The sequence below is a fragment of the Xenopus laevis genome, chromosome 9_10S, assembly GCF_017654675.1.
Source record: "Xenopus laevis strain J_2021 chromosome 9_10S, Xenopus_laevis_v10.1, whole genome shotgun sequence".
NCBI classification, from domain to species: domain Eukaryota; kingdom Metazoa; phylum Chordata; class Amphibia; order Anura; family Pipidae; genus Xenopus; species Xenopus laevis.
In genome coordinates, this window is record NC_054388.1 from 65,777,978 (window position 1) to 65,805,828 (window position 27,851).

The following is a 27,851-nucleotide window of genomic DNA, read 5'->3' on the forward strand; positions in this document are numbered from 1 at the left end:
TTATGTTGTAATTTCCCTTGATTTGGGGCACAAATTTCTTATCTTATTTAATTCAGTTTCTTTATAATTTGAACAACCTACGTCTTTCTAATAAAGAAGATTCTTTCTTATAAAGAATCAAGATCATGTATACATCACTGATATCAAATGTACTTTCCGATTTCATTCTTTCTGTACATTATCATGTATTTCTTATTTAGTTGTATGATACAATTATCATGTTAAATATAATATGTCTAATGACATGAATCCAGTAGTAAGCTAGGCTGAATGGAAATGTAGATAAAAATCCAATTTGAGATAAAGATCTGCTTCTTATAAATAAATTACTGCAAGAATTCTAAGAAATGATAAATAAAATTATAGTTACACCATTACAGGAACAAGGCCAAAAACCTAACATTTTCTGGAAACATTACACAATCACTGAAAAGTAGCTACTTTTGGATCTGTACAGTAAATAAATATTTTTACTGTATAAACATATAAACGTCTGCTGCTGTAGGATAAATGTGATTAATAAATGACTTGAATTGATGACTGTGCTCCAGAAGTCATGTATTCCATCAGATTTGGAGAGCATAGACCTCTGCTCCAACAAAATTCTACAAATGCATGTACTTGGGTTTAAAACGTCCAAATATGAAGACAAAATAAAACTGAAAACATTTTAGAAACAATTATTCCAAGAAAGTTGGGCAGATGGTGCTCATCAGAATTTGGTGTATGAAGCTGGAGTTTCTTCTTACATACAAATAATGGTTGGCATTTTGGCAAACTCTACCTTGGGTAAATCTGGACATACTGGAGAGTATTAGCAGGTAGGTTCCCAATTCTCTTATCCCACCTGTAGTGTTCTCGTGCAATTGCTGTGATTTATTTTGCAAGCACCCTGCTGGTCCAAGATCCATTCAGACTAATGCTTTCTATAACCTGGACAGCAGTTTCAATCCTTTGTCACTCGCTGTGCAAACATATATAAGGCAGTGAAAATAAGTTTATTAAGAACAGTAAATGTGTTTCAGTGGATTTAAAGGGACACTAAACCCTGCTGCACTGAACTGCTCAATCACGCTTTACTCAGTTGTTGCTGGACACACTTTACTCAGTTTGCTGTATTTTTAAAGCAACATTGCTCAATAAAACAGTCCCCAGTTCTTCAGCTCCCTGTGCAGAATTAAAATGCAAAATAATCCTCCAATGTGAATCCCAACTGACCTGTATAAATCTGGCTCCATGTTCCTGCAACTGGAGTTGGAAGCATCAAGCACAGTTTCTCACCACTGAACAAGTCTGTCCTTCCTCCCTATGTCTGATTACAGTGTAATGTAATGAGAATCACTTCATGTAAGATGACAGCAAGATGGCTGACATAGTGCTGGAAATCAGCAAATTCATTTGTCAATTCTCTTTCATCTGTAATTGAGTTTTTGGTCAGTAGAATTCTCTAAGGTGAATTGGTTTGCATAAGTAACTACATTTTTTCTCAACTTCTACAGAGAAGTAGGGTGCACATTGGGACACCTTTATGGTTGGATTTAGTGTCCCTTTCTACCTGCATCATGAATGGAAGAGTCAAATTCATAAATAACTTGACAACTAGAAGAAACTTGAATAAATAATTTACAGCAACGTAAAATCAGTGATTATTTAAAAGTCCTTTATTGCATATAAAATCACAAATGATGTGTTTAGAGATTAAAATCATTAAATTTTACATAATAAGATCACCTGTCATGATTAGCATTATTCAGTTCAATAAAGCCTTTCTGTTGTGTCTGCCTGCATATGATTAGGAACATTTACAAATACTAATGTACATTTACCCATGTCCTTACAGTAAATGACAAACAAAAACAGATGTCAGAGGGTTATTGCATGACAACTCAAGTCCCACATTGCCTTACAAAATGCATTGCATGAAAACCTTCTACGTATGTATGGCTACTGTTTCCTTGGTCCATGTTGTAACATACACATGTAGCCAGGGTTATCCTAATATAACATAGAAGGCTATTGCAGAGAGTATCAATGGCCATGTGCCACATTGTGACAAAATAGAGGGTAATAGTTCTATACAAACATTAGTATGATGGTAAAGTTTAATTGGAAAGGGATTTAATATTTATATTCAACAAGATTAAATATGTATTTGTAACCAAATTTTGTAATCCCCTTTATGTAAATAAGTGCCTAAAGTACGTCTACTTTTATAACCTTGTACCTAGTTCTCTGCAAAATCTTCCTTCCATTGCTGCCCTCAGAGCCCTGACTCAGAGAGATGACTTTCCAACTGTGTGGATGCACATATGTAATAAATATTATACAATAAACTTTTATATTTACAGCCCTTGCATGGTGTAATTTCTTTTTCTACAGTCATGGAATTAAAACGTAATTTTTCAATAGAATCTGAATACCGGACCATTAGCTATTTGCTCTTAATGACTGTCTGCTGAACTTATTGTATGTAATTACAGTACACCTGTTCTCCAGAATGCTTGGGACCTGGGGGTTTCCGGATAACAGATCTTTCTGTAATTTAGATCTTCATACCTTACTCCTACTAAAAAATAATGTAAACATTAAATAAACCCAATAGGCTGTTTTTGCATCCAATAAGTATTAATTATATCTTAGTTTGGATCAAGTAAAAGGTATTGTTTTATTATGATAGTTTATCAAAATCTCGATTATTTGGTTAAAATGGCGGCTATGGGAGACAGTAATTCAGAACATTCTGGATAACTGGTTTCTGAATAACGGATCCCATACCTGTACAAAATGTAACCACAGTTGCTACTGAACTATTTCTAATGCCAAACACTAATGACGTTTAACTTGTAGCCTCATACAACAGCTAGTTATACATCCCTGTAGTGTAGAGATAAAAATAGCAGTTTAACTAAAATGTAATGTATTGGTAAATGTAGAAGTTAATGGAGTGAATGAAAGTCAGTGTCAAAATTGGCTTTAAAAGCAGATGTCATACAATTCTTCACTGGATTTCATCCCCTTCAAGCAAACACTTGAAATACACCAGTGTGTTCCAGCAAAGCTTTTATTTCTTGTTTGGACCATTAACTAATCGGTGCTCCAGTTGTAACAAGTTTGTAATAGGCTCCCTTTTTCTCCATTAGTTCTTCATGATTCCCTTTCTCAATGACAATTCCTTGAGACATGACAGCAATGATATCAGAATTTTGAATTGTAGACAAGCGATGGGCGATGACGATGCAAGTACGTCCTTCTCTTGCTTTGTCAAGGGCGGCTTGAACCGTCTAGATATAAATATATTGCATTTCTCACAATTTATATTTCATCAACTTTATTATTTTACAAGAGCTAGCTAATATTTACATTTAAAAAACATTCATTTAGTTCATTGTCATGCAAATAAATTCTTTGGTGATCTTTGATCATATGTGGAAACTAAATTTCCTGTAACTGTCATTCTATATCCATATGTAATAAAAAACAAACTAGGGGTCAGTCATTTTCAAAGAATTCAGTGTGCAAAGGACAAAAATAGACTGCAAATGGAACCTGTGGTTTCAAAATAATACAGTGCTGACTATGTCAGTAAGTTGAGGGTTTGAAGGGGAAAGACATGTAGGCAGAGCGAGTTAGGGAGCATAAGGAGGCACCACTCCCATAGGGGAGTAAAAATCACATTGTTCCTTTAATTTTTTATTTTTCAAAAAATAAAATCTTGGAAAAAAATATAATTTTCAAATTTTTCCTTCAAATTGTGGCCATTTATCTTGATTGACAAATGCAATATTCAATCTTAATACATTTGCCCCATGTGTCTTATTTTTAAATAACCCCAGTAGATCCCTAGGGAAACCTACAGTGCAGAATTCATGAGCATGTAGGTAGGCAAGCAGAATACAGAAGGGAATGGAGAGAGCTGAGAAAATATGAGTAAAAAACTGAAGGGCATCACACAATTTAAACAGTTTGAACACAATTGTGGTGTTGGTGTTGATCCGGGAGAAAATTGAAGACAGTGGATAAGAACAGGATATGGGATGGAGCAAATTAGTACAGCTGATGTAATGGATGTAGGAAGTTCAGAAGAAGGCGGAGCAGATGAGAGATACATTAAAATGTAACACGGCAGAAGTGAAAAGAGACAGGTGAACAAAAACAAAAACTAGTAAGTCCCCAAAACAACACACAAGGACATGTTAGGAGAGAAGCTGAAATACAATATTGAGCAGAAAGAGAATTACAGTTAGAAATGCAGTTAGGCAGAAAGCTCATCATGTGGCATAATACAACCCAAATCTATCTGCCCGAATTCTTTCTGCAGTTCCATTTGACACTTACCTTTTCACTTTCTGTATCTAAAGCAGAGGTGGCTTCATCAAGCAGCAAAATTTTAGGGTCTCTGACTATTGCTCGGGCAATTGCAATCCGTTGCTTTTGGCCACGGGAAAGCTGGGACCCATGAGCACCAACATTGGTATCATATTTCTGCAACATGGAAAGAAAGATCAGTGTTTTTTTTTGCGTAGATGAAAAAGCCCAACTTAGTTAAAGTGATACTGACACTACAATTTTTCAAAATACGACTCTACATTAAGGTGGTTAAAATCCGAATGCTAAAAACGCTAAAAAAATTTTTAACTATAAAATCTGAATTTTTAGTGGGGAAAAAAAACGAATTTCTCTAGATTTATTATACCCAGAGGCTGCAAAAAGTCTGAATCCAAAATTCCTGTAGAAGTCAATAGCAGAGGTCCTATTTGTAATTTGAAGCTATTATCTGCGCTGGGTTTCGTACAATAATTAATTAATAAATAACAAATCCAAAAAATTCCGATTGTTCGAACAACAATCTGAAAAAAATTTTTTGTCTATCTAATTTTTTGGTGGTTTTTCAATGATAAATAAGGGTAAATTGTGGATTCTAGTTTGGTCGGATTTTTTAAATTAATTAATCAGAAAAATTTGGATTTTGATAAATAAAGTTACCTATAGGTCATGTTGATGTTTTTCATTTCAAAAGATTTGCTTTTGTAAGTAATTGTTACTTGAAGTTCCTAAACCTGACTGTTTTGCCAACCAGACTGTCCCGTTTTAACCTGTCAGTTAGAGTTTCTAATGCTGGACTACTGCTGTACAAATATGGCAGCCCCCTCATAGAGGAACATGAGGGTAAGAGAGATAATGTAAAAGCAACAGGAAAATACTTTTATGGAAAAATTATAAATACCATTCAAAGTCAATTTTATGATAGATATAAAAAAACATTTTCTGTTGTCAGTTTTACTTTAAAACTTGTTTCTGACATTTTACAATTTGGTTTGCTGTCTAGTCCCATGGAGTGTTTGTTTTTGAGAAGGTATTTTGGGCTTAGGCTCTTCTTCAATTCCAAACATCACAGAGCCTGTGGAGAAGTGCCTAGAGAGCCCAGACAGCATAATTTGGATGATTTTCAGCAACTAGAAAGGAGTAGGATCACATTTGCAATGCAGTTAACTTGGAAACCACCAGCATCTATAGATTTCTTGATGGCATCTTTGAAAACTTATACAGTTGGGTCTCATGAAAATTATGTTCTGAAATGAGCCCTGACAATGAATTTAGCCTTGAGCTACCACTAGATAAGAAATAAGTGGTATTGTCTTCTGTAGATATGAACTTACATCTGGAAGTCCCATAACAAATTCATGCAGCTGGGCTTTCTTGGATGCTTCAATGATCTTGTCCATAGAGAGTTCTTGAGTATTATCTCCATATCTGATATTATCCACTATGCTACAGTCAAATAGTACTGGTTCCTGAGATACAATGCCAATCTTAGAGCGAAGGAAGGCAACATTGATGTTCTTGCTGTTGTGCCCATCTATGAGCTGTTAAAACAGAATATAATAATGAATAGTAATACACTGGTTATCCAGACAATGCATTTCTCTTTCACTTACTTTTCTTTAATAGTATATACTGTATGGTCTTCGCAGACAGTGACATTTTTTATCCAAATTCAGCTCATTTATGTCAGATATAAAAATAAAACAATGGGACAGATGTACAGTTGATATTAAACAATTAGGGTGACATTATGCTTCACACAGTGATGGGTAATAAGTGCATTGGTTTTATGGGATGCTCTACCCCTCCCAGTTCAAGTTTGGTGTGTGTTACCAAAAAGGGCAGTTGCATAATTATACTTGGGAACAATAATTATATTTGGGAGAAAAAACATCATGGGAGTGAAAGCTATGTGGTAACTGTTCTAATTGATGCCATGGCTTTATATTTAGCCTCCACTTGATTCTTTCTGAAATTCCATTTTGCCAAATGACAGTTGGTTTCAACATTCTACTCTGATTATTAATACCAGCCTGTTTTTTCTCACTTGCTAAAAGGCATCCGACTCCTTATTGAAACCATCTAATGTATCCGTTTTACCAAATCAAAGCTATTAAAAACCTTTTTCACATTAAAATGAAATCTCATTTCTTCTATTGTTAACAGATGTGCTTGGATGCCATGTAAAGATCTAGTGGTGAATAGGACACCAGAGAAAGTATTGTATAATACCTTTATATATTTATTCATTGTTATCATAAAGCCCCATAAGCACATCTTCTGTAGTGGATTTGATTTGAGATACTCAATAACCTCTATGGGGTCTATTTATCATGCTGTGTAAAAAGTGGGGTAAACCATCACTGGTGATGTTTCTTATAGCAGCCAATCAGATATTTGCATTTCATTTCTAACTGTTTAAATATAATTGCCCAATATTTAACTTTTTAAGGTTGTGCAGCAACTTTTTCTGAAATTGATTATATTTGAAGGTGGAAGAGAACAATACTTGTAAGCACTACCAGCATGACTATCCTTTTCATAACCATTATAAGCTTAGCTGTCCCTCTGTGGCCTCATTTTAATAAAGTCCATTGCATCTATGTAAGCCCCACTTAACACCAATACGATTTTAAGCACTTTGGGGCAGTCTCCTTACTTCCTATAATGTGCCTGAATGGTACAGTAAATACCTCTCTTTCTTTTCAGTGGAGTGCTTCATACATACAGATAGTTAAGATGATGCTTACCACTTTGCCCTTGTCTGGATCATAAAACCTTTCAAGAAGTTGCACACTTGTACTTTTGCCACATCCACTGCTGCCAACAAAAGCAAGGGTCTGTCCTGGCTTCACAGAAACATCAAGGCCATTCAGTACCTGGATATCTGGACGGGTTGGGTAAGTAAATTTGCAGTCTTTAAAATCAATGCTTCCTTTGAAATCAGTCTGTGAACAAAATGACAATGAACAATGACAAAAAAGCAGCTTTCCCTGTTAAAGCCTTGTATTTAACACAACTTGTGAAAAGGAATCATATTTATATAATCAGTAGATATCTTGGGTGCTACACTATTACTCACCCATCTTTCTCCATAATCGCTATACACACTAATTTTTGGAATGCGGTCCACCAGTTTAAAGAAGCGAGCAGCAGAGATTTTAGCTTTGGCATAGTCGGGAGTATAGGATGATGCTCTTCCTAAAGCAGTTCCACTGGTCACAATGGAAGATATTACTCTGGGTTTAATGACAATAAAGAGGGAAAATGTAAATAGACATGGTGTAGGCAGGTCATGTACCTATAATGAATAGTTTATTTTATCTAAGCTACATCTTATTCCATAGAAACATTTATTTTCCTCTTGGGCATGGAGATGGCAGCAATGGGCTCATAAGCAAGAATACTGCTTAGACCCTACCAAACTGGAATTACTTTTATCCTGTTTATACTTTGGTATACAGATTTCTTTTGGCTTTTATATTTCTATGGGTGTTGACCAAAATTGATGCACACACTATGGTAATTTAAGTTCTATAGCACTGGCAGGCTATCAATATACCTAAATGTCTTAATATATTTACATACACAAGCTGGTCTATATGTAACATATCTATTTCAGCAAGTCCTTTAGGGACAATATAATGATTGGATAAAACACTTTTCTTTGAGAGGAATTTCTATATGTAAGACATAGTTTCTTACTCTTTCTGTAAAATGCAACATAACCTATCTTGGTCATCCACCACAGCAGAAATATTTCTATAGGAGACAGCAATGCTGTGGTTTTTCCAACAATTTAAATGAAACCCACACTAAAACCTTTCTATAATTAGTAGCGAATTAAGTCCCCAGAAAATGACATTTCTGACCTACTTGTGTCCTGATTTGTATTTTACATTACATGTTGAACCCCACTCTTTACTTCTGTCAAAGGTGTTCTCTCTTACAAGCACAAACTATAGAGCATGTTAATACAGTATGTGAATCTGGAAACTTTCTAAAAGCCTCAGAATTAACTGGAAATCTGTAATTTTCTAGTACAGTAGATTTTGGCACAATTAGTGATTATTTTAACTTATTGACTGAACAGGATCTGCAAGTACATCTGCTCCTGATTTGAAGTGAAATGTTAGAAGCATCTCCTTCACTTGGTAGATGCTTCTTGATGACCCTCCTTCAATAAACCATGTGCAAATGCTACAGTACTTATGATCATTAAAGAGTACCTTAAATTGCTACATTCAAGGTGTCTAGTGTAATGCCCATTACCATATAGGAATGGTTCATCCAGAACAGGGAGGCTGCAAACCATATTCCAAGTAATTTATCTGACCAATCGTGTAGAACAAGCAAGGCCAGATGATACCATTTAGATAGCATTACTAAATGTGAAAAAAAAATGTGGCTTTCAGTAGCAAAAACGTATATATACATATTTATTGCCATGAACATCTGCCCAGATTGCATTTGAGTTAAGGAATAACTTTAACTTAAAATATGTATTTTTTTGACACCTACTAAGTTTCCACTATCACTTGCCACATAGTAAGATGAACCCCACTGTGACTGGGCATTTTGCATTCTATAGTACCATACGCCATTCCAATCCAATACTCTAATTTGGAGGTGCATTCAATTTTTAAAAAATTTTTTTTTTTAAAGTTTTCACTTTTTAAAGTTTTATAGTTATACTATGCAAATTGTACCTGAAAACAAAACTGTAGTGAAGACCTTCCTTGTCTACTAAATATCCACCATATCTGTATGACACAGTGTTGGCAATGAAAACAATGCACTGTGCAAAGCCAAAACATAATCCATAGACATTGGCTTTCTTGATTGCAGATCTGTATGGAGCCTCAAGCTGTTCTTCATACATATCAACAAAGGTCTTCTCCTTGGCAATTCCTGCAATAGTTCTGATGTTTCCCAGAGCTTCACTTGATATCTAGAAAATGTCACTGGCTTGTTAGCAATCTTTCTAAGAAATCAGGGTTTCTTTTAATTCTCAACATCGGTCAGATTGGCAAATGCAAGAAGTAATCATTCATGGTCTTTTACCCCTTTCTATGGTCTGGATATCTATCACATTACATTTTTATCAGAGCAAGTATGCAGGTGGGGAGAAAGACAATTTAATAACCCTTCTCCTGTAAAACGTTAGATAACTTCAGTTAATACCTGTGTTTGTAGCAGAAGACCACCTGACACTTGTTAGTGTGCTTTAGTCACCATGTTTTCCCTATGTTACAGAGGTGTGAGATGGGGAACAGCATTTTGACTTTGTCATTGTCATTTTACAGCTTATGGCAGCATTGATCAAAACACCCCATGTGCCATTATTTTAAGAATCCCACAATTTGTATTTGAATAGTAGGGTAGCAACCCAGAAGACCACTATGATCGTGGAAATGAGATGCTTTCAACAAAGAAGACATTATAGTTTGGACTAAAATATCAGATGGAAGAGTTGGGTAGAGAAAGCATCTGCCAGTGGTCAAACTGGCTGTTATAATCTTGACCCTGATCTTCAACAGAAAGACCAAATTGCAGTATTCATTGTACAGTTTTACTTGTATATGGTACTGTAATATGAATAAGTCCATCTAAGGGTTAGTTAGTTCTAAAAGTTAAATAATACATACTCTTCCAGCAGCTTCCATAGCGTGTTTATCTTGATTCGCAAACCCTGTGAGCATCTTGGCTTGCAGGGCCCCAGATATGGCCAGGAATGGCAGGAAACACATGATAACTAGGGTTAGTTTCCAGCTAAAGTAGAAAGCAATTATAAGGGCAACACCGATGTTAGAGATAGAGTTCACAATCATTCCGATCTGGGATCCAGTTGCCTGTAAATATGACAGGAGGCACATTAGTTTGGTACTGTATGTGCAGAATACAAGTGGCATTTTGGCTCCCTAAGCACAGGACAATGATTTCAACCTTTGTTATTTGGCATTGCTATTGAGTCAGTATGTAAGGCCAGATGCCCTAAAAAATTTAAGAAAGGCTTGGAAAATACTACAAAGTTGCCGGGTAGTGGTGGGGGGCTGCCTAACATAGCCATAACCCTTCCTTGTCCTTTAAAGGCTCTCGAGTTGTTCTGTGTAGTTAATTTATAATATATTCACTAACCCCCTGGACTTGTGAGGCATCTGTTGCAAGTCTTGTGGTCAGGGCTCCAGGGCTGTTTCTAGGGTCATCAAACCATCCAACTTCTTGGCCCATCATTGATTTAAATCCCAACTTTCTCAGCCTGCGTGTAAGCAGTTCCCCAGACTTGGCAAAAGTATAACCCTGGAAAAAGAAAGAGTATAAAATTTGTAAGAAAGGAAAGGGCAACTGAAAAAAACAGCTTTTGTTGAAGTTTGCAAACATTGGTCGCTTTGATTAATTAAGCCCCCGATAATGTTTATATACAGCCTTTACATATAAAGGACACTGATTTAGCAGTCTAAATATGTTTTTTTGTGGTTATAGCACCATTGCTCTAGGCACTGTTCTGTGCCACTGGCTCACATACATTATACCACTGATTAGTTGATTGGTTGCGTAACCCTTTACATTTTTGCAACTTTTATTTCTTTGCCCAACATGTTTTTTAACTTTTAATATGCAAATAAGGCTTAGGTATCTGGATGACACTATGTAATCCAAAAAGTCGTATTCTACTAGTAAATGTTTATACCTGCAAAAACTGTGTTAAGAATGATACAACACCAATCAAAACAAAAAGCACACAGATGCCATTAATCTGGTCCCTCTGTTCTTTTTCATCGGGTAGAGAGAATATCTGCAAAAGGAAAGTGTAGCTGATGAGATAGGTATAAATGTATCATACAAAGGGCAAATATTAGTGATGTACCTGATATAAACAGCACACTATTCATTTCAATTATGATAAAATAGACACTGTACATGGTTTCAAAACAGAATTATATAAAAAAAAATGGAGTTAGATTCCCAGCTCAGAAAATCGCATTAAAAGGAAACTAAGCAACACAAGAGCCAGCATTTGAACTGAGAAGTAAAGGGTATAACTGACATAAATATATATTATAGAGGGAATTTGTTTTTTTTCTGATTGTAGTTAGTGATGGGCGAATTTATTCGCCAGGCGCGAATTTGCGGCGAATTTGCGCGTTTCGCCGGCAGCGAATAAATTTGCGAAACGCCCGCGAAAATTCACGGCAAAAATTCGCCGGCGTCAAAAATTTTTTTTTTGAAAAAACGGACGCCGGCGCAAAAACGGGCGCCGGCGTCAAAAATGGGCGTCGGTGTCGAAAAAACGAGACGCCGGCGCCGTTTCGCGAATTTCGCAAATTTTTCAGCGAAACGCCGCAAATTCGCCCATCACTAATTGTAGTACTGTGCCAATCCAGGAAAAATGTATAGTTTGGCTCATTACAAGACTTTTTATCCTGTTTAAGATTATAAGATTATTTTAGGGGACTATGAGAATTATCAAATGATTCCCCATGTTTTATGCTTCTTTGCCTGTTATTTCTTTCAAAATTACTTTTATAGATTGTTAAGGAGCAGCATTTTGTAATGTGTCAGCTGTTACACAGTTACTTATGCCATGCTATCTTGTACAGGACCACAGTGACCTATGGTTATGACAGTATTGTCCTAACTCTGCTTTCCCAACATCATAACCTGCTACAATGCCAAGTCACACTGTATCAATTTACCCCTTGGCACTATTAAACTTCAAATGGAAAAAAACTGATCGTATTCTGAGATCCAATAGCTCTGTTTAAGCTTGGATCCAGCACCACTCAACAACCTGATGGCATACAAACGCTTTTCTTCAAAACATTCTTCAAAGAACATCAAAAAAGACCCACAGCAACAATGGGAAGTATTACATCTACTGTATATTACACAGGATCATTATTCTAAATGTGTCCCGCTGGATCCAAACAACAAAAACACAGTAAAATGTACTCCATACATTTCGAATACTGTATTATTATAGTATTACATGCCCTTCTGTTATCAAGGAGAAAGGTCAGTGTTTTTCTTTGAGAAAACTGAACTTTTTATAACTTACCCCAAGAATCTGGCTGAAGAGTAATGCATACAAAGGACTGACAGCACCATTTATTGCAGCACCTATTGATCCAAATAACATATATGGCCATTCCGGAGCATTGTACTTTAAAATCCGTGCAACTGGTGCTGGCTCAATATTTTCCTCACCTTCCGCTACAATATCCTAAAGCAAACCAAAATGAATTAAGCAAAGAATAGGAGAGACAATTCCCACTGAGGTCTTATTGTGGTCTTATGATCTTCTTGTATCTTCCAAATATCAGGGCTGGTCATGTAAACTGATTAAGCATGATTAAGTGAACTGACTGTAAGACCGACAGATTGTTATTTTCAAAGTATCCCATTAAATATGGACAAAATCAATTTCAATGTATATTATTTAGCTACCTATCAGGGGAATGTAATAAAAGTCAGTAACGAAAACAAAATTCGCAATGAGAAAAGTTATGCATTTGTGCGAACAATTTTTGCTTTGTGCGAGTTTAATCTATTGCGAACCCGGAAACTGTTTAGCAACCACTTCCAACATTGGAAGACCGTTTGCGAATTTTATAGATTGCGCCAATGCGCAGTAAATGTTATAAAACTTCTTACTGAAAAAGTCATTATGTTTGCTCCAAAAGATTATGACACCTTCAAGCACTTCTTAAGAGTGCACAATTAAAATTCAAAATGCAATAACAGTTTAAGGAACAATATTACATGTGCATTTTTATTCTTATTGGTGCAAATTGTTTTTCTCTTTGCCACTTTAATTACATTTTCCCCTATATGTCTTAGAGTCAGTTCTAAGCATGATCAGTGCTAATCAACTTAGAACAAACTTATCATCATGATTATTTATTAATGATCAAACCCAGTGAAGACCAGAAGAGACCAGGGCCTGTTTGTGAGTGTATGTGTGTAGTAAGGAATGTATTGGAGATGTAGCTGGATCACAATTTTGTTGAAAATCATTAAGGATCCTGGTTGATTATAGGGACCCAAAATTGCAGGATGGTTTATAAACCAATCTTTGTATAAGAAGCAAAAGGGCAATAAATAATTTATAGGTCCTTTAGCTCACCATTTTTGTGTTGCTTTCATCATCATAACGATTTGCATGTTGTATGGGTTCAGATGCATCAGCACCAACCACCAATAATGGTGTATCTGGCACTAAATTAGATAGCTGAGATCTTGAACGCTGCCTAATAGAAGCTCTATAAGTCAAAAGAAAAACAGCAGAACGTGAGTGAATTCATAATTATCACTTTGTCCATTTATATAGTGCTGACAAAATATACACTAGGCCACAAATACCTCATCTCGGTTGACAAGCAAATGAGATTATGACAGTGGCCTTTAGAGATGATTAAGTTGTTACTGGCCTTTCTGGTGGAGTTAGTATACAGTTTATTGATGGTGTTCATTTTTTATTTCTTTTTTTAGTTTTTTTAAAAAAATATCTATTCTACCTCTGTCCAGCCAGAAATGTATAATTCTCTCTAGCTGTCCCATCTTCTAGGCCACCATTTAAACCGCTATCTACTTCTTATAATTAATGGAACTCTAGTGCCGAGATACATGTAAAATAGAGACATGTGGAATAAAATAATATAATAATAATATAATTGATAATTGTCTGGGAATATACTTGTTTGCATAACAAGAGTTAATTTCAAGGTGAACTGCCTCCAGTACTTATAAGTAAAAGCATTTGCTATTTAGCTATTTTACAAGCTATAACTAAAAAACAGCTTTTTTAAATAGTTTACTTTGCACAAATATATAAGGAATTTTATAGCAATGCAAGAGATAATCCGCTTTCACACCACAAATTTACTGTCTCAACATGGCATACTTATATGCGTATTGATCTTATGATATTAGGTGTCAACACCACAGAAAAAGAATTCATCACAAGAGCATAACAATAAATTACTGAAGTAACTTTTTTCCCACAAAGCTATTTGTCACAGAGGCAGATGGTGTAAATGATGGGAATAAAAATGTTTTCTTGATTTGGTAAACATACCGCAGGCTGGCCTGATAGCTTCCTCTTTTTAAAGGTTGTAATGTCTCTAGTTTTGGTTCCTCAAATTCTTTATTGGATTTTTCTGGAAAAAAATTAGTTTTAATGCAAAAAATGAATATTAACTAGCAGGTTCATATGGAAAAATATAATGGTATCAACATGTATACACAACACAAAGGTTCACATCAAACAATGTAAAAAAACAGCTATCTGGGTGCAAGAAAAACGTGGCTTTGGTACAAAAATCTAAAATATTTATTTAATCATATGAAAAGTCCAATGTTTTGGTCACTGCAGCGCAATCTTTCTCAATGACCTGTGTATCCATATTTACATATACTAAATAGATAGACAATGAGAAAAAAGAGATATAGATAACTTGATAGATAGATCCTTATAATAGGGGCACATTACACATTTATAATATATAGGGGTCTCTAGTGCAGAGCTGTGCTCTGTATAGGTGGTGGGAGCAGAGCAGAGGACTAGAAGTAGCAGTAGAGGAACGGCTACCAGTGGTTGGAAGAAGGTTTGACATTGTCCAGTGGGTAGAAGAAGGGATGGACCCAATTTTCACATATAGTACAAATAGATCACAGTATTTCAAGGGAGACTGTATGTTGAGCCTATGGAGGTCAGTTAAATACAAGTGAAAGGAATATCAGTAGTGAAATATTTAATTTTGTTCATCCAGGTGCAATAGTGACAGAAATTGCATCAGTAAGAGAAACAGCATTGCAATCAAGATAATCTAGAATACTAATGAGCACTGATTTTTAAGGAAACTGTGGCTTACCTTTCTTTTCCATGTTATGCAATGCTTTATCTCCTTGGCTTTGTAGAGTCACTAGAGTAAAATATACCCCCTTTCTCTCTAACAGCTCATCATGGGTTCCTTTTTCTACAGCTCTACCATGTTCAAATCCAACTATCACATCTGCATTCTTAATTGTTGACAGACGATGTGCAATTGATATTGTTGTTCTTCCAAAACGGACCTAGTGATATAAATTTTTTAAAAACAGGGCTCATATTGCATCTCTTTAGAAATATACCTACAGATGGAGGCTGCTGGAGCATCTGGCTGGTACTGGTTGCCTTTGATTTCAGTGGAGAAGAAGATGTGATTGTGTCTGCTGTATGCATATTTAATGACTATGTAATGAATCTAGTACAGTAATTATTCTTTAAATTATTCTTTACATTTAAGTATGAAGGAAACAGATGAACATACACACACACACCACTATCAATTATAGTTTAAAGATTTAGGAGGCCCAAATTTTATGAACATCTCTCTGCTAAAACTGAAACTTTGAGTTGTAGTTCTTCTTAATATCTGGTTTTCCTTACTCAACATTCTAATATATAAGCAGCATTTATAAGCAATCTAGTATTTTTTTATAATGATGCTTATGTTCTACTCCTTTTGCACATCCATTAACAATATAAAAGTGGTTAATAATGACTTGATAATAACATAATAAATTCCAACCTTGTCAAGAGCCTCTTGGACAATGGCTTCACTCTCATTATCTAGAGCAGATGTGGCCATATCTAGAAGGAGGATTCTGGGATTTCTGACCAAAGCTCTAGCAATAGCAATTCTTTGTTTCTGTCCTCCACTCATTTGACCTCCACCCTCTCCAACTAAAGTGTCGAATTTCTGGAAGACAGTTTTTAAATTAATATCTGTCCACAAAATAGAACAATAATAAAAGGTAGATACAAAAACTACAACATAATAACTTTTACATTTATGAATGACATATATTCATATTTATGATAGATATACCTGTGTTTTAAGTTTAACAGCCTTTCTAGGAAAGAAATTGTGTGTTTTAAGGCGACTGGAAGATCAGCAATCTAACACGTTAAAACTAAGCAAGAGAAGGTTGGGCTAGTTTAAATCAGCCTGTAGTATGACCATTTCTCTATTAACATAGTTATTGAAGAAAACAAAAACTTAGAATAAACACTTCTGCATTTCATACTTAGACCTTTCAAATGTGGTACAGAGTTCTATAATTTCTTATCACAAATAGTGCTGATGTGGTCATGATGATGCCTGTTATTGAGATACCAAATTTTGTTCAAGATTAATTTCAATATAGCCCTAAATTAGCCAATGTGACTTTAACTCAGCTCCCAGTATTTTCCAACTGTTTGTAAAATGTAATACAATAATTGGAGCTCTAGCCCAGCAATGCCAGGGATGGTCTTAAAGAATAATTCTGGTGGGTCATACTAATCTCATTATGTAAGTTAACAGTAAAAGGACATATAGCTCTAGAACCGGGTGCTCCTTAAAGAATTGTTTTCCCTCTGTAATTATGTTTGGAAGCATGGATATTTATTAGTTATTTTTTGGGGGAATTTCACTTGAATGCAGTTGCACAACCACACTTTCCTCCAGTTGGTTCTGGACTACAAATCACAGCACATTTTAATATATTACCAAGGGTATAATGGACAGGCCATTGGGAGGACCCAATTTATGGGCCAGTAGGCTGCCAAGTTGGTCTAAAGATTTTATCATCCTGTGTATATGCATCATCCTGTGGATGTGCATGACTGTTGCTCAACATGGTATTGAATATAAGTGTTTCTGTAGATATCATGATCAGACTAAACTTTGGACTAAAAATTATAAAGAAAAAAGATACCCCGTGGGTAACAACCTAATCAATAACCAGCATACATTAAATCTCTTAGGATTTAAATAAGTTAATTGAATAAATAGATTAAAGTGCAAGAAATGCCTAATCAATTGATTAATAAATTGAACAACTACTTGATTTTAGGATAATACATAAATTGTATAAGGTGCCAATTAGTGCATAATGTCCATTAGGTAGTTTAGTCAGTTATCATTCTCAACTTAAATAACAATTCATGGTTAAACTAAACCAAAAAGAGCTAAAAAGATAAAATGACAAAGTTCCTCAAAGGAGTGCAATTAATTGTGAAAAAAACTTAAATTAAGTGAGAATTATTAAGACCAAAGGAAGGTATATTAAATTAATCAAGTACTAGTATTTGTATGATAAGTGCTGGGAATTAAATTAATTACAAAGATCTCGTTAAATTAAAATATGACCACATTTGGGTGAAAATAAAACCCATGCTACGGTCAACAGAAAAGAGAGAGGATATAAAGAAACTTAAGAAGGTGGAGCTGTCCCAAAACTAACTGCCTGTTGTTTTCTAAGTCTGGGACACCACAAAGAGGAAGGCAGGACAGGGTAACCGAGACTGTGGCCTTGGTATATTAACTTGCCCTGATCTTAAGAAGACTAAGTTAACCCTAATAAGCCACAAATCACCGCGCGTTTCGCTTACAAGCTTTCTCAAGGCGAAATAATAATTATTTCGCCTTGAGAAAGCTTGTAAGCGAAACGCGCGTTGGCGAGTCGCTCAATTCCTAATTATTATTATTTTTTTAAGATTCGTTTCCTGGTGCTTTATTGGTTTGGATCTAATTCCTACTGCTACGGTCTTTTTTATCTCAACCAATCTTCCTCCCTTTCCAAGGGGCCGGTGATTTGTGGCTTATTAGGGTTAACTTAGTCTTCTTAAGATCAGGGCAAGTTAATATACCAAGGCCACAGTCTCGGTTACCCTGTCCTGCCTTCCTCTTTGTGGTGTCCCAGACTTAGAAAACAACAGGCAGTTAGTTTTGGGACAGCTCCACCTTCTTAAGTTTCTTTATATCCTCTCTCTTTTCTGTTGACCGTAGCGTGGGTTTTATTTTCACCCAAATGTGGTCATATTTTAATTTAACGAGATCTTTGTAATTAATTTAATTCCCAGCACTTATCATACAAATACTAGTACTTGATTAATTTAATATACCTTCCTTTGGTCTTAATAATTCTCACTTAATTTAAGTTTTTTTCACAATTAATTGCACTCCTTTGAGGAACTTTGTCATTTTATCTTTTTAGCTCTTTTTGGTTTAGTTTAACCATGAATTGTTATTTAAGTTGAGAATGATAACTGACTAAACTACCTAATGGACATTATGCACTAATTGGCACCTTATACAATTTATGAATTATCCTAAAATCAAGTAGTTGTTCAATTAATTAATCAATTGATTAGGCATTTCTTGCACTTTAATCTATTTATTCAATTAACTTATTTAAATCCTAAGAGATTTAATGTATGCTGGTTATTGATTAGGTTGTTACCCACGGGGTATCTTTTTTCTTTATAATTTTTAGCACTTTTTGATTCTCTGACGGTCGTCAGCCCTCGTGTGGAACCTTTGAGATCTCGTTTATTTAGGGAGTTAAGAGTTGTTTTTCCTATTTTAATTGTTTAAACTTTGGACTAGTTATATGGTTGGCTGTACTCCCAAATTAATAGGGTACCCATAGATATGTATTTAACCCACAAACCAATATATAGAGTGCTAGATTTTGATTCCAACCAGGGCACTATATGCAAGGAGTTTTTCGGGGCATTGTTTGCACTTTGTTATCTGCCCTGCAGGTAGTAAATGACCCTTTGTATGTTCCACATCTGGTTTCCTCCTCCTCTTCCAAAGAAAAGTAAAAATTTATAATTACAAGCATTTGGGATTTTAAATCTTTTCTTACATACAGTATATTAAGGTACAGAGGGAAGGGTGCAAAAAAAATATTCATTTTCATAGGAAAGTCTTTAAGGAACAAAATAAAAAATGTTTCTAATATAGTTAGTCAAAATGTAATGTATAAAGGCTGGAGAGACTGGATGTCTAACATAACAGAACAGAATACAACTCTAACTTTGACTTAGTCAGCGACTTTAAGGGGGGCCACATGGGACATAACTGTTCAGTTAGTTTGGTTTTCATTCTTAGCATTCAGGTCTGGTTCAAATGCAAACAGTTATGACCCATGTGCCCCCCCCTTAAGTTACTGATTGGTTAATGCCTGGTAACCAATCAGTGGAAACCAAAAGAACTGCAATGCAGAAAGTAGTGTTCTGGCTATTATGTTAGACATCCAGTCACTTCAGCCTTTATAGATTGTTGGCTAACTAACTATATCAGAAACATTTTTTATTTGGCACAGCCTATCTATTTACCCTTATATTACATTTACATTATATTGTCATTACTTTAAAACACTTTAATTTTTTTGTTACGTTTCCATTAATTTAGACTTTGTAAAAATGTATGGATCTATCTGATTTTTGTTGCACCTGAATAAATATGCTAGCAATCAAAAAAAGAAATCATATAGAAAAACTTGATCAAGTTTAATCAAGATTTTTTTGTGATCTAATTTAGAAAACATCATATTCAGAAATTAATTAAATTGCCTTCCTATGTAAACCTTACTTTTAAACTAATTTCAATTATAGGACTTTAAAATTGTCTACACTATTCATAATACTGTTTCACTGGGCACCACAGAACCAGCTTTACACAGGGCAGACTGGATTTTCACACAGGAATGCTTATTCATTAGTACATGTAAAATATTTTATTTGAAGCAGAAATCCTAGTCTTATCAACAGTATTTGCTATCAGGTCAACCATCTTACATCAAAACAAAGCCCCACAGGTCTATTTCTTTAATGGAATTGTATATAATACATGCAGGTTGTCCACTTGGATTGACTGTAAGTGGCAAAATTGTCTGGGAGCTCTGGGCCAAAGTTACCACTTATACAGGGATAACTAGTTAAAGAAAAACTAAAGCATGGGGATACATATGCTCTAAAAAATCAGCTTCTGGCAATAAAATATCATAACACCAAAAATGTGCTGATGCTTAATACCATCCACAACAACAGCATCATTGTGCAACACAGAAGTGGCAGTAGGCCCCCTAAATCTAAGCCGCTGTGTAGAGTAGAGCAAACATATGTGTATTATGGATAAAACGGATCAGATGCAACACTATTTATAATGCCACTCGAAAGTGGCATTAAAGTCCTGGTATAAAAAAATGGCAATTTATATGATGCAAATGGCCCTTTACAATTCATAAGTTGTCTACAAGGCAACAGCACCAGGCGGAGATGTGGAGAAGGTGTTAGAGATGGCTGCTAGTGAGAATGTCACTCGCCCGGTGGGGAAACATTTCATTGACCACATCCCAGCAACACCCAATAAGCAGTATCCCCAGAGAGACTGCAAGGTATGCCAGAAAAAGGGGGTTAGAGGATATGTTCGGTACAACTGCCCCCAAGTGCTCCAGCCAGCCGGCCTTATGCTTCAAGCCGCGATATGAGATGTACCACACATGGCCTCAAGAAAAAAGTGTAAATGGTGTTAAAGCTAAAGAGACACCAGAAATAAAAATTCAAGGCCCAAATGCAATAAAAGGACAAGAGATAACTGAAAGAAAATTCAAGAAACAAGTTTTGCAAAGGGATAAGAATTACCTGAGGTTAAAAGCCAAGATGTTAAGGGTAAAGGGTAAAACTGGATAAACAATATCAGAATGGCAACAAGGGTAAAACTGGGCAAACAATATCAGAATGGCAACAAGAGGAACATTGGGGGAAGGAGCAAGAAACAGGAGAGCTAAAAAGTATGAAAATGAATGAGACAAAGGATACTGATTGCAATAAAGAAGAAAAGATGATAGAAGTAAGAAGGCAGGGTTTAAAGTTCACAAAAAAATCAAGGAGCAAACCAGACAAACTGGCAAGGAGTCAATGTCAAGGGTCAAGAGACACCAGAAAAGAAAAATCAAGGAGAAACTGTAAGAAATAGATTATAGCTGTTGAGAGTCAAGGTCCAATGGTCCACCAGGCAAAGACTTAGCTAATGAAAAGAAGAACGGATTCATAAAAAAATTTATACAAACATTTAGGGGAGTAGCATAGAATATGAACACACAGTGGCGTAACTAGAGTTTGTGGGGCCCCCCTGCAGAGGAACTTCCAGGGGCCCCCCTGGCGAACAACTTTTGGTGCCCTCTCCATTTATATTAATTAGTGGAAATGACAATAATAAATATACACTTTTTCTTTTTGAAGTAAGCATAACATATATGGAATATATGGAAAAGTATAAAACTTATCCTACCCATGTGCAGTTCTATTTAACATAATAAAAGAGAATCACTGCCAGAGGGAAAAGGGAGGGGGCAGAAGGGAATGGAGAGAAATGGAACAGCTAAAACAAAGAAAAGTTATGAGAACACAAAAGAAAAACATAGACAAGCATACAATAGGGAAGCAATTCCATGTATAATACCCTACAGAATTCATAGTAGGATGGCACATTGGCAATTCCATGTGTAATACCCCCCAGAATTCATAGTAGGATCATGGCACATTGGCAATTCCATGTATAATACTCCCCAAATTCATATTAGAATGGCACAGAGGTAATTCCATGTACAATACCCTCCAGAATTCATATTAGAATGGCACAGAGGCAATTCCATATACAATACCCTCCAGAATTCATAGTAGAATGGCACAGAGGCAATTCCATGTATAATACCCCCCGAAATCATGGTAGAATGGCACAGAGGCAATTCCATTTATAATACCCCCCAGAATTCATTTTAGAATGGCACACTGGCAATTCCATGTATAATACTCCCCAGAATTCATATTAGAATGGCACACTGGCAATTCTATGTATAATACTCCCCAGAATTCATATTAGAATGGCAAAGAGGCAATTCCATGTATAATACTCCCCAGAATTCATATTAGAATGGCACACTGGCAATTCCATGTATAATACTCCCCAGAATTCATATATGAATGGCAAAGAGGCAATTCCATGTATAATACTCCCCAGAATTCATAGTCGAATGGCACAAAGGCAATTCCATGTATAATATCCCCCAGAAATAATAGTAGAATGGCATAGTGGCAGATTCATAAATGATACCCACTGAACACTTTTTTTTATGTACAACAGCCTTCCCTACAGTTGCCCAAAGCACAGGGAGCATGTGCTGGGCCACTGACACTTCTAACAAAATCCAAGATAGTGACCCCCCAGTGCATAACTTTGAAGGCCTGGATCTTTACTTGTTTAGAGATGCCGATGAAGTACATTCTGTATATAAAATGTGGCTTCGGTTTTTTGGTTTTAGGGTTTAGTTCTCCTTTAATATAGCCTCTGCTTTTCTATCTGTAGGGTTTTTAAGCCCAAGTTATCTTCTAAGGCAATGTTAGAGAACCACTGGGGAATTAACATTAGACAGGGAATCCCAACTTTTATCATGAGTAGGATAAAAAGAAAAAAAGATAAAAACAATCTTTTAGGGTTGAAGAACTTTCTTCCTACCTCAAGTAATCTTGATGTAATATAGTTCCATTCCATATACAATATAGCTAACGACCACAATCTTCTATTGAACACCGTGAGATATCTGTCTGTATATGTAATTTTAACTCTAATTTCCATACGCCGTTTCCTAGCAACCTGTGTGTGCGGCTGCGCGCCCATCCAATCGGAGCGTTCGGTGACGTCACGTGGCGCGATTGGTCTGTTTGACGCCGTTCTCTATTTAACCTGGTATGAATGGAGTGTTTGTATTATGCTGCCTGAGTCTGGTTCGTTTCCGCGTCCGGGATGCTGACTGGGTCATAGAAGGATGTGGGGTGCAGAGTGGGTTATATAAGGACAGTGTTGAATGCCAAGCGGTCCGTATAATTAACGGCCAGCACCATCCACGGTCGGAACTGGCTGCACATACTACTGAGGAAGCAGGCCCCGCCGGGCCCCCTGTACCCCCGGGCCCCCCCGCGACTGCGGGGTCTGCTTCCTCGGTAGTTACGCCACTGTGAACACAGACTAACAACAGTAAATCAAAAGTAAAATCAACAGTACAAGAGATGGAAGAGGAAAAGAGAAAAAATGCCACTTTGGAAAAGGAAATACACATGGCACAGTCAAAGGGAAAGGAAAAGGTTAGAAAAGAGTTACTAGAGAGAGAAAAAAGTTATGGCATGAATGAGACAATGGCCAAACCTAATAATAATAAACAGGAGCAAAGTAGGAAGATCTCAAAAATAACGTAATCGACGAAAGAAGAAGAAGCCTGAAAAAACAAATGCAGCACAAGAAAAGAAGCAAGATAGCCCTGTAAGACAAAATAATATCCTGAAGTCTGGGCAGCCGGAGCAGAAGAACAAAGGGCCAATGCCCGATGCTGCCCCCCTCTTCTGCTCTGCGCTTACAATATTGCAGCAGGCGCTCTCTGCACAAGCAGAGCAAAATTTCCAGGTTAAAACCCAGAAATCGACTCTTAATATTACAAGAGACAGCTTTTTACCCCCCCTTGTAACTGGTCACTCACTGCCGCTTGAAGCAAGGTTCTCACCTTGCCTCATGGCAGAAGCAGCCCTGATTGTAACAGGGTACTACTCCATGGAGTTGCACTTTTACTGAGAGATGTTAAGTTAGTAATAGTATTATGGGTAACACCAAAACTGGAGTCCCCAGCCTGTGACATATTGATATGCACAGAGACCAAAAAGCGCTGTAGAATAAAAAAAGGTGCTCTTCTTTAGGAAAGATTTTAACTGGTCATATTCCTTACTCATCAACAAATTGTGTAAAGGTTCCATGCTTCCATGTCCTAAGGTTTAATATATGTTTGTCAGCCTTCTTCTTAGATCAACAACTTTTATCTTTTCCATTAGAATCATGTTTACTTTCACTTACATGGGCAACTACTGTTATATATAATATAATATATTGTTTTTATAACTGTCTCATTTTAAAACAGCACTCCCAAACTTTCTTTTTTTGCTCATTAAAATAATGGCCCCACCTCCAAGCTCATAATAAAAGTCTTTGACATTCAAGACCATCACCATAACAATAACTCTTTTATAGTTTTCAGTGTATCCAAAACAGTAAATAAGGATATACCCTCAAGATTCAATAGTTTGGCATCCTTCCCAGTGATGGCTCACACTACCGTAAAACCGTTTTTTTTGTGTTGTTGACAAATGCTTTAGTTCCAAATGCTGCCACTTACTTCCTATTTGTCCTAATGTTTTCTTGTTTTCTAACAGGTATGAATGATAAAAATGTATTTGCTCCCTTTTTACATGATGTAACTGACTACATGCACAGAAGCAACAACAAGCCCTGATACCGTCTCTACCTCCCTGGCCATTTTGTCAGTATTCACAATTTGTGACTGCTCAGAATACCATAGGTTGCAGTAAGTGCAAATAACGGAGAGAGATTTTTGCTCATGAACATGATTTTTCTTTAAAAGTTTCAAAAAACAAGAGTAAGGTAGAGTCAATTGCAGTTATGCTATCATTCCTAGTTGTATGCCTGTCCTACCTTCTAACACATCTAGTAATGGAAAGTACACCATGAAACAAAATATCCTAACCAAGCAAAGGAATACCTGTTGTACAATAGGATAAAAGGTTTGATAAAAAAGAATAACTGATACAAAATAAGTCAGGCTAATAAAATTATGGATGTGCTACCTGGGCTGCCATGAAAGAATTTAGGCAAATACGAAGGGGTTGCCATACCTGTGGGAGGTCCATTATGAAGTTGTATGCATTTGCCTCCTTTGCAGCTGTGATGATTTCTTCCATTGTCGCATTCTCCTTTCCATAACGAATGTTTTCTGCAATTGTGGTTGCAAACAAGACTGGTTCCTGCTCTACAATTCCAATCAAAGAACGCAGCCATTGAATGTTGAGAGAACGAATATCATGGCCATCTAACGTCACCTGCAATTGAACCAAACTATTATTCCAGTTTCTCCAGTTTAATCTAAGAACGGACAATATATCATATATCAAAGTGAAATAGTTCAGAACATGTATGCAGTAGGGATGCACCGAATCCACTTGGATTCCATTTTGGATTCAGCCGAACCAACAAATCCTTCGTGAAAGATTCGGCAGAACACTCAACCGAATCCGAATCCTAATTTGCATATGCAAATTAGGAGTGGAAAGGGAAAAAACATTTTTTACTTCCTTGTTTTGTGACAAAACGTCACACGATTTCCCTCCCCATCTGTAATTTGTATATGAAAATTAAGATTTGAAATCTGTTCGGCTGATTCCTGGCCGAATCCCGAACCAAATCCTGGATTCAGTGCATCCCTAGTATGCAGCATGTTCATTTATGGCATTATATGATGGAACAGTGACTCTCTCATAATGAAAAGAAAAACACACAGATGAAGCCTCAACTATTCTAACTTTAGTGGTGACCTCTTCAAGAATGAATGTCATGAATCTAACACTTTGCAGACTGTCTCACCTATGAAATATCCTAATACACATTTAGCCTGAGCACAAGGCTTCTAAGCCATGTACCAGTAACAGAAAGTTACAAAATTAGATCAGGTTGAAAAAAGACCAAAGTCAATCAAGTTCAACCCCTCCAAATGTAACCCAGCATCCATACATGGACACATTGAGCCCTCCATACACTCACATAAATGATATATACCCATACAGCAATAGCAATCCCAGTATATTATATAACAGCAAGACAATGGTGTGCTAGTAAGATGGTTCTATTAGCTCTTTCCCTCCCATTTACAATGTGCAAATTCTTCCAGAGACACACCTTCCAGCCCTATATAATTAGCCTCCCTGCCTTTTTCCTGACCCCATCACAAACTTCTACTGCTTTTCTTTCTTTATCGTTGCTGTAAATAAATCAACAAACAAGCAGAACCTAGAAAATGTACAAACAAGGCAAAGGACCCACTCCAGTCAGCTGCCTCTGGGAAAATGACAGGACACTGACAAGCCAGTATGACACTACTGGTACTGAGAATGTAGAAATATATTTATATTTTTTTAACATTATCTTGTGAACCCATTTACAGTATAATGTGCCCAGTACATTTCCATAGACTTCTTACCATGCCTACATCTGGATCATAGAAGCGCTGAATGAGTTGAACTGTGGTACTTTTTCCAGCTCCGCTTGGTCCAACAAATGCTGTAGTCTCTCCAGATTTAATAGCCATGTTAATCTTGTCCAAAATCTAGCAAGGGAGACAAATTGTTGATTCATTTATTAAAACTAATTTACCAGTAAACACATCAAATATGTCGGCACAACAGCTGTAGAATACAATTCCTTCCATTCTAAAGTATCTAATAATAATTACAGTTATTTCTGGCACCACTAATATCTACAAAGACGCTCCAAATCTGGAATAATCTTCCAGCTCTTAATGCTGAAACAGCTCTATATCTTGCCTTCTGAAATGTTATTAATGTTTAGTATTGGAAATATAGGAATTGCACTGCAATCTCAATATGTTATAAAACAATGAGATGACTAAATTAGTCTTATGCTTTATGAAGAAAAAAAAATTAGGCTGGTTGGAAAGAAAGATGGCAAATTCTGTTGGCTTTTCTGTTATCTGTAATATTGTTTGCTTATGTTAAAGCCAAAAGTCACAACGTGGAGTTGTTTACACAGAGCTCGGTGTCACTATTAACATACAATTAAAGGGGGTTGTTCATCTTTATGTTAGGTTTTAGTATGTTATAGAATGGCTAATTCTAAGCAACTTTTCAATTGACTTTTGTTTTCTTTTTTATAGCTTCTTAAATTATTTGCCTTATTCTGACTCTTTCAAGATTTTAAATGGGGGTCACTGACCCCATCCAGGGGCGCTGCTGCAATGAGGCGAGTTGAGAAACTCATTCAGGTGGCAGCAGCCAATTATTTACCAGGGGCAGTAACCCGGTAACTGCAAGAGCCACAAATAGGGTTGCCACTTTTTCTGGAAAAAAATACCGGCCTTCCTATATATTTATCTTTTTTCATATTAATAACATTGGGATCAACCAGCATTTTTACTGGCCAGGCTGGTTAAATACCGGGCAGGTGGCAACCCTAGCCACAAATTCAGATTTTGGAGAGCTGCTGAATAAAAACCACAAATAATAAAAATGAAAACCAATTGCAATTGTCTCAAAATATCACCCTCTAATGATACTAAGGTGAAGAACCCCTTTAATAGTACAATTGCACATGCAAAATAATGCTTTATAATAATATTACTAAGAAATATGCATTATTTTTAAAGAATTGCCTTTGTATATTCTTCTGGTTAAAAATGACCCGCTAACACCCATGACTTTACCTTCACTTCAGGTCTGGATGGGTAATGAAAAGTTATATTATGGAATTCAATTTCTCCCTTTACTTTATCCAGCTTATAACCTTCTTCTGACATGCAGTCAATTTTTGGCTCCTGTAATAGAATTAAATATTAGGAAAATACATGTAGGCTTATTCACCTTACAGAACAAGAAAAGTGAGTTACAAGAATAAACCATATATACTAGGTGATTTAGCTATTAGATATTCTCCTTTGTAATAAAGCCAACAGTAAATCTATTATATTTGAGGAAACTTGGGTGTATGCAATAAGAAGCTCAGAGTTTGATACAGGTCTAAAAAATCATAGTAACTCATCAAATAGTTGACCAGTAAATGTTGCCTCCCATCCTAATATAT

At 36.1% G+C, this 27,851-nt stretch overlaps 1 protein-coding gene across 1 annotated transcript in view; it reads right to left on the reverse strand.

Annotated features, from left to right (window-relative positions):
• Nucleotides 1–2,713: 2,713 nt before the first annotated feature.
• Nucleotides 2,714–27,851, reverse strand: part of abcb11.2.S (ATP binding cassette subfamily B member 11, gene 2 S homeolog) — a 39,045-nt gene continuing 13,907 nt past the window's right edge. The window contains exons 13-29 of the mRNA XM_018238846.2: nucleotides 27,475–27,585; nucleotides 26,236–26,361; nucleotides 24,878–25,081; nucleotides 15,897–16,067; nucleotides 15,198–15,399; nucleotides 14,402–14,483; nucleotides 13,451–13,586; nucleotides 12,383–12,547; nucleotides 11,015–11,119; nucleotides 10,462–10,623; nucleotides 9,972–10,175; nucleotides 9,033–9,274; nucleotides 7,406–7,562; nucleotides 7,074–7,271; nucleotides 5,658–5,864; nucleotides 4,336–4,482; nucleotides 2,714–3,281 (exon numbers count right to left, since the gene is read on the reverse strand). Coding sequence (XP_018094335.1) covers nucleotides 3,081–3,281; nucleotides 4,336–4,482; nucleotides 5,658–5,864; nucleotides 7,074–7,271; nucleotides 7,406–7,562; nucleotides 9,033–9,274; nucleotides 9,972–10,175; nucleotides 10,462–10,623; nucleotides 11,015–11,119; nucleotides 12,383–12,547; nucleotides 13,451–13,586; nucleotides 14,402–14,483; nucleotides 15,198–15,399; nucleotides 15,897–16,067; nucleotides 24,878–25,081; nucleotides 26,236–26,361; nucleotides 27,475–27,585 — 2,820 coding nt within the window. The 3' untranslated portion in view covers nucleotides 2,714–3,080. The remainder of the gene's footprint in view (nucleotides 3,282–4,335; nucleotides 4,483–5,657; nucleotides 5,865–7,073; nucleotides 7,272–7,405; nucleotides 7,563–9,032; nucleotides 9,275–9,971; nucleotides 10,176–10,461; nucleotides 10,624–11,014; nucleotides 11,120–12,382; nucleotides 12,548–13,450; nucleotides 13,587–14,401; nucleotides 14,484–15,197; nucleotides 15,400–15,896; nucleotides 16,068–24,877; nucleotides 25,082–26,235; nucleotides 26,362–27,474; nucleotides 27,586–27,851) is intronic.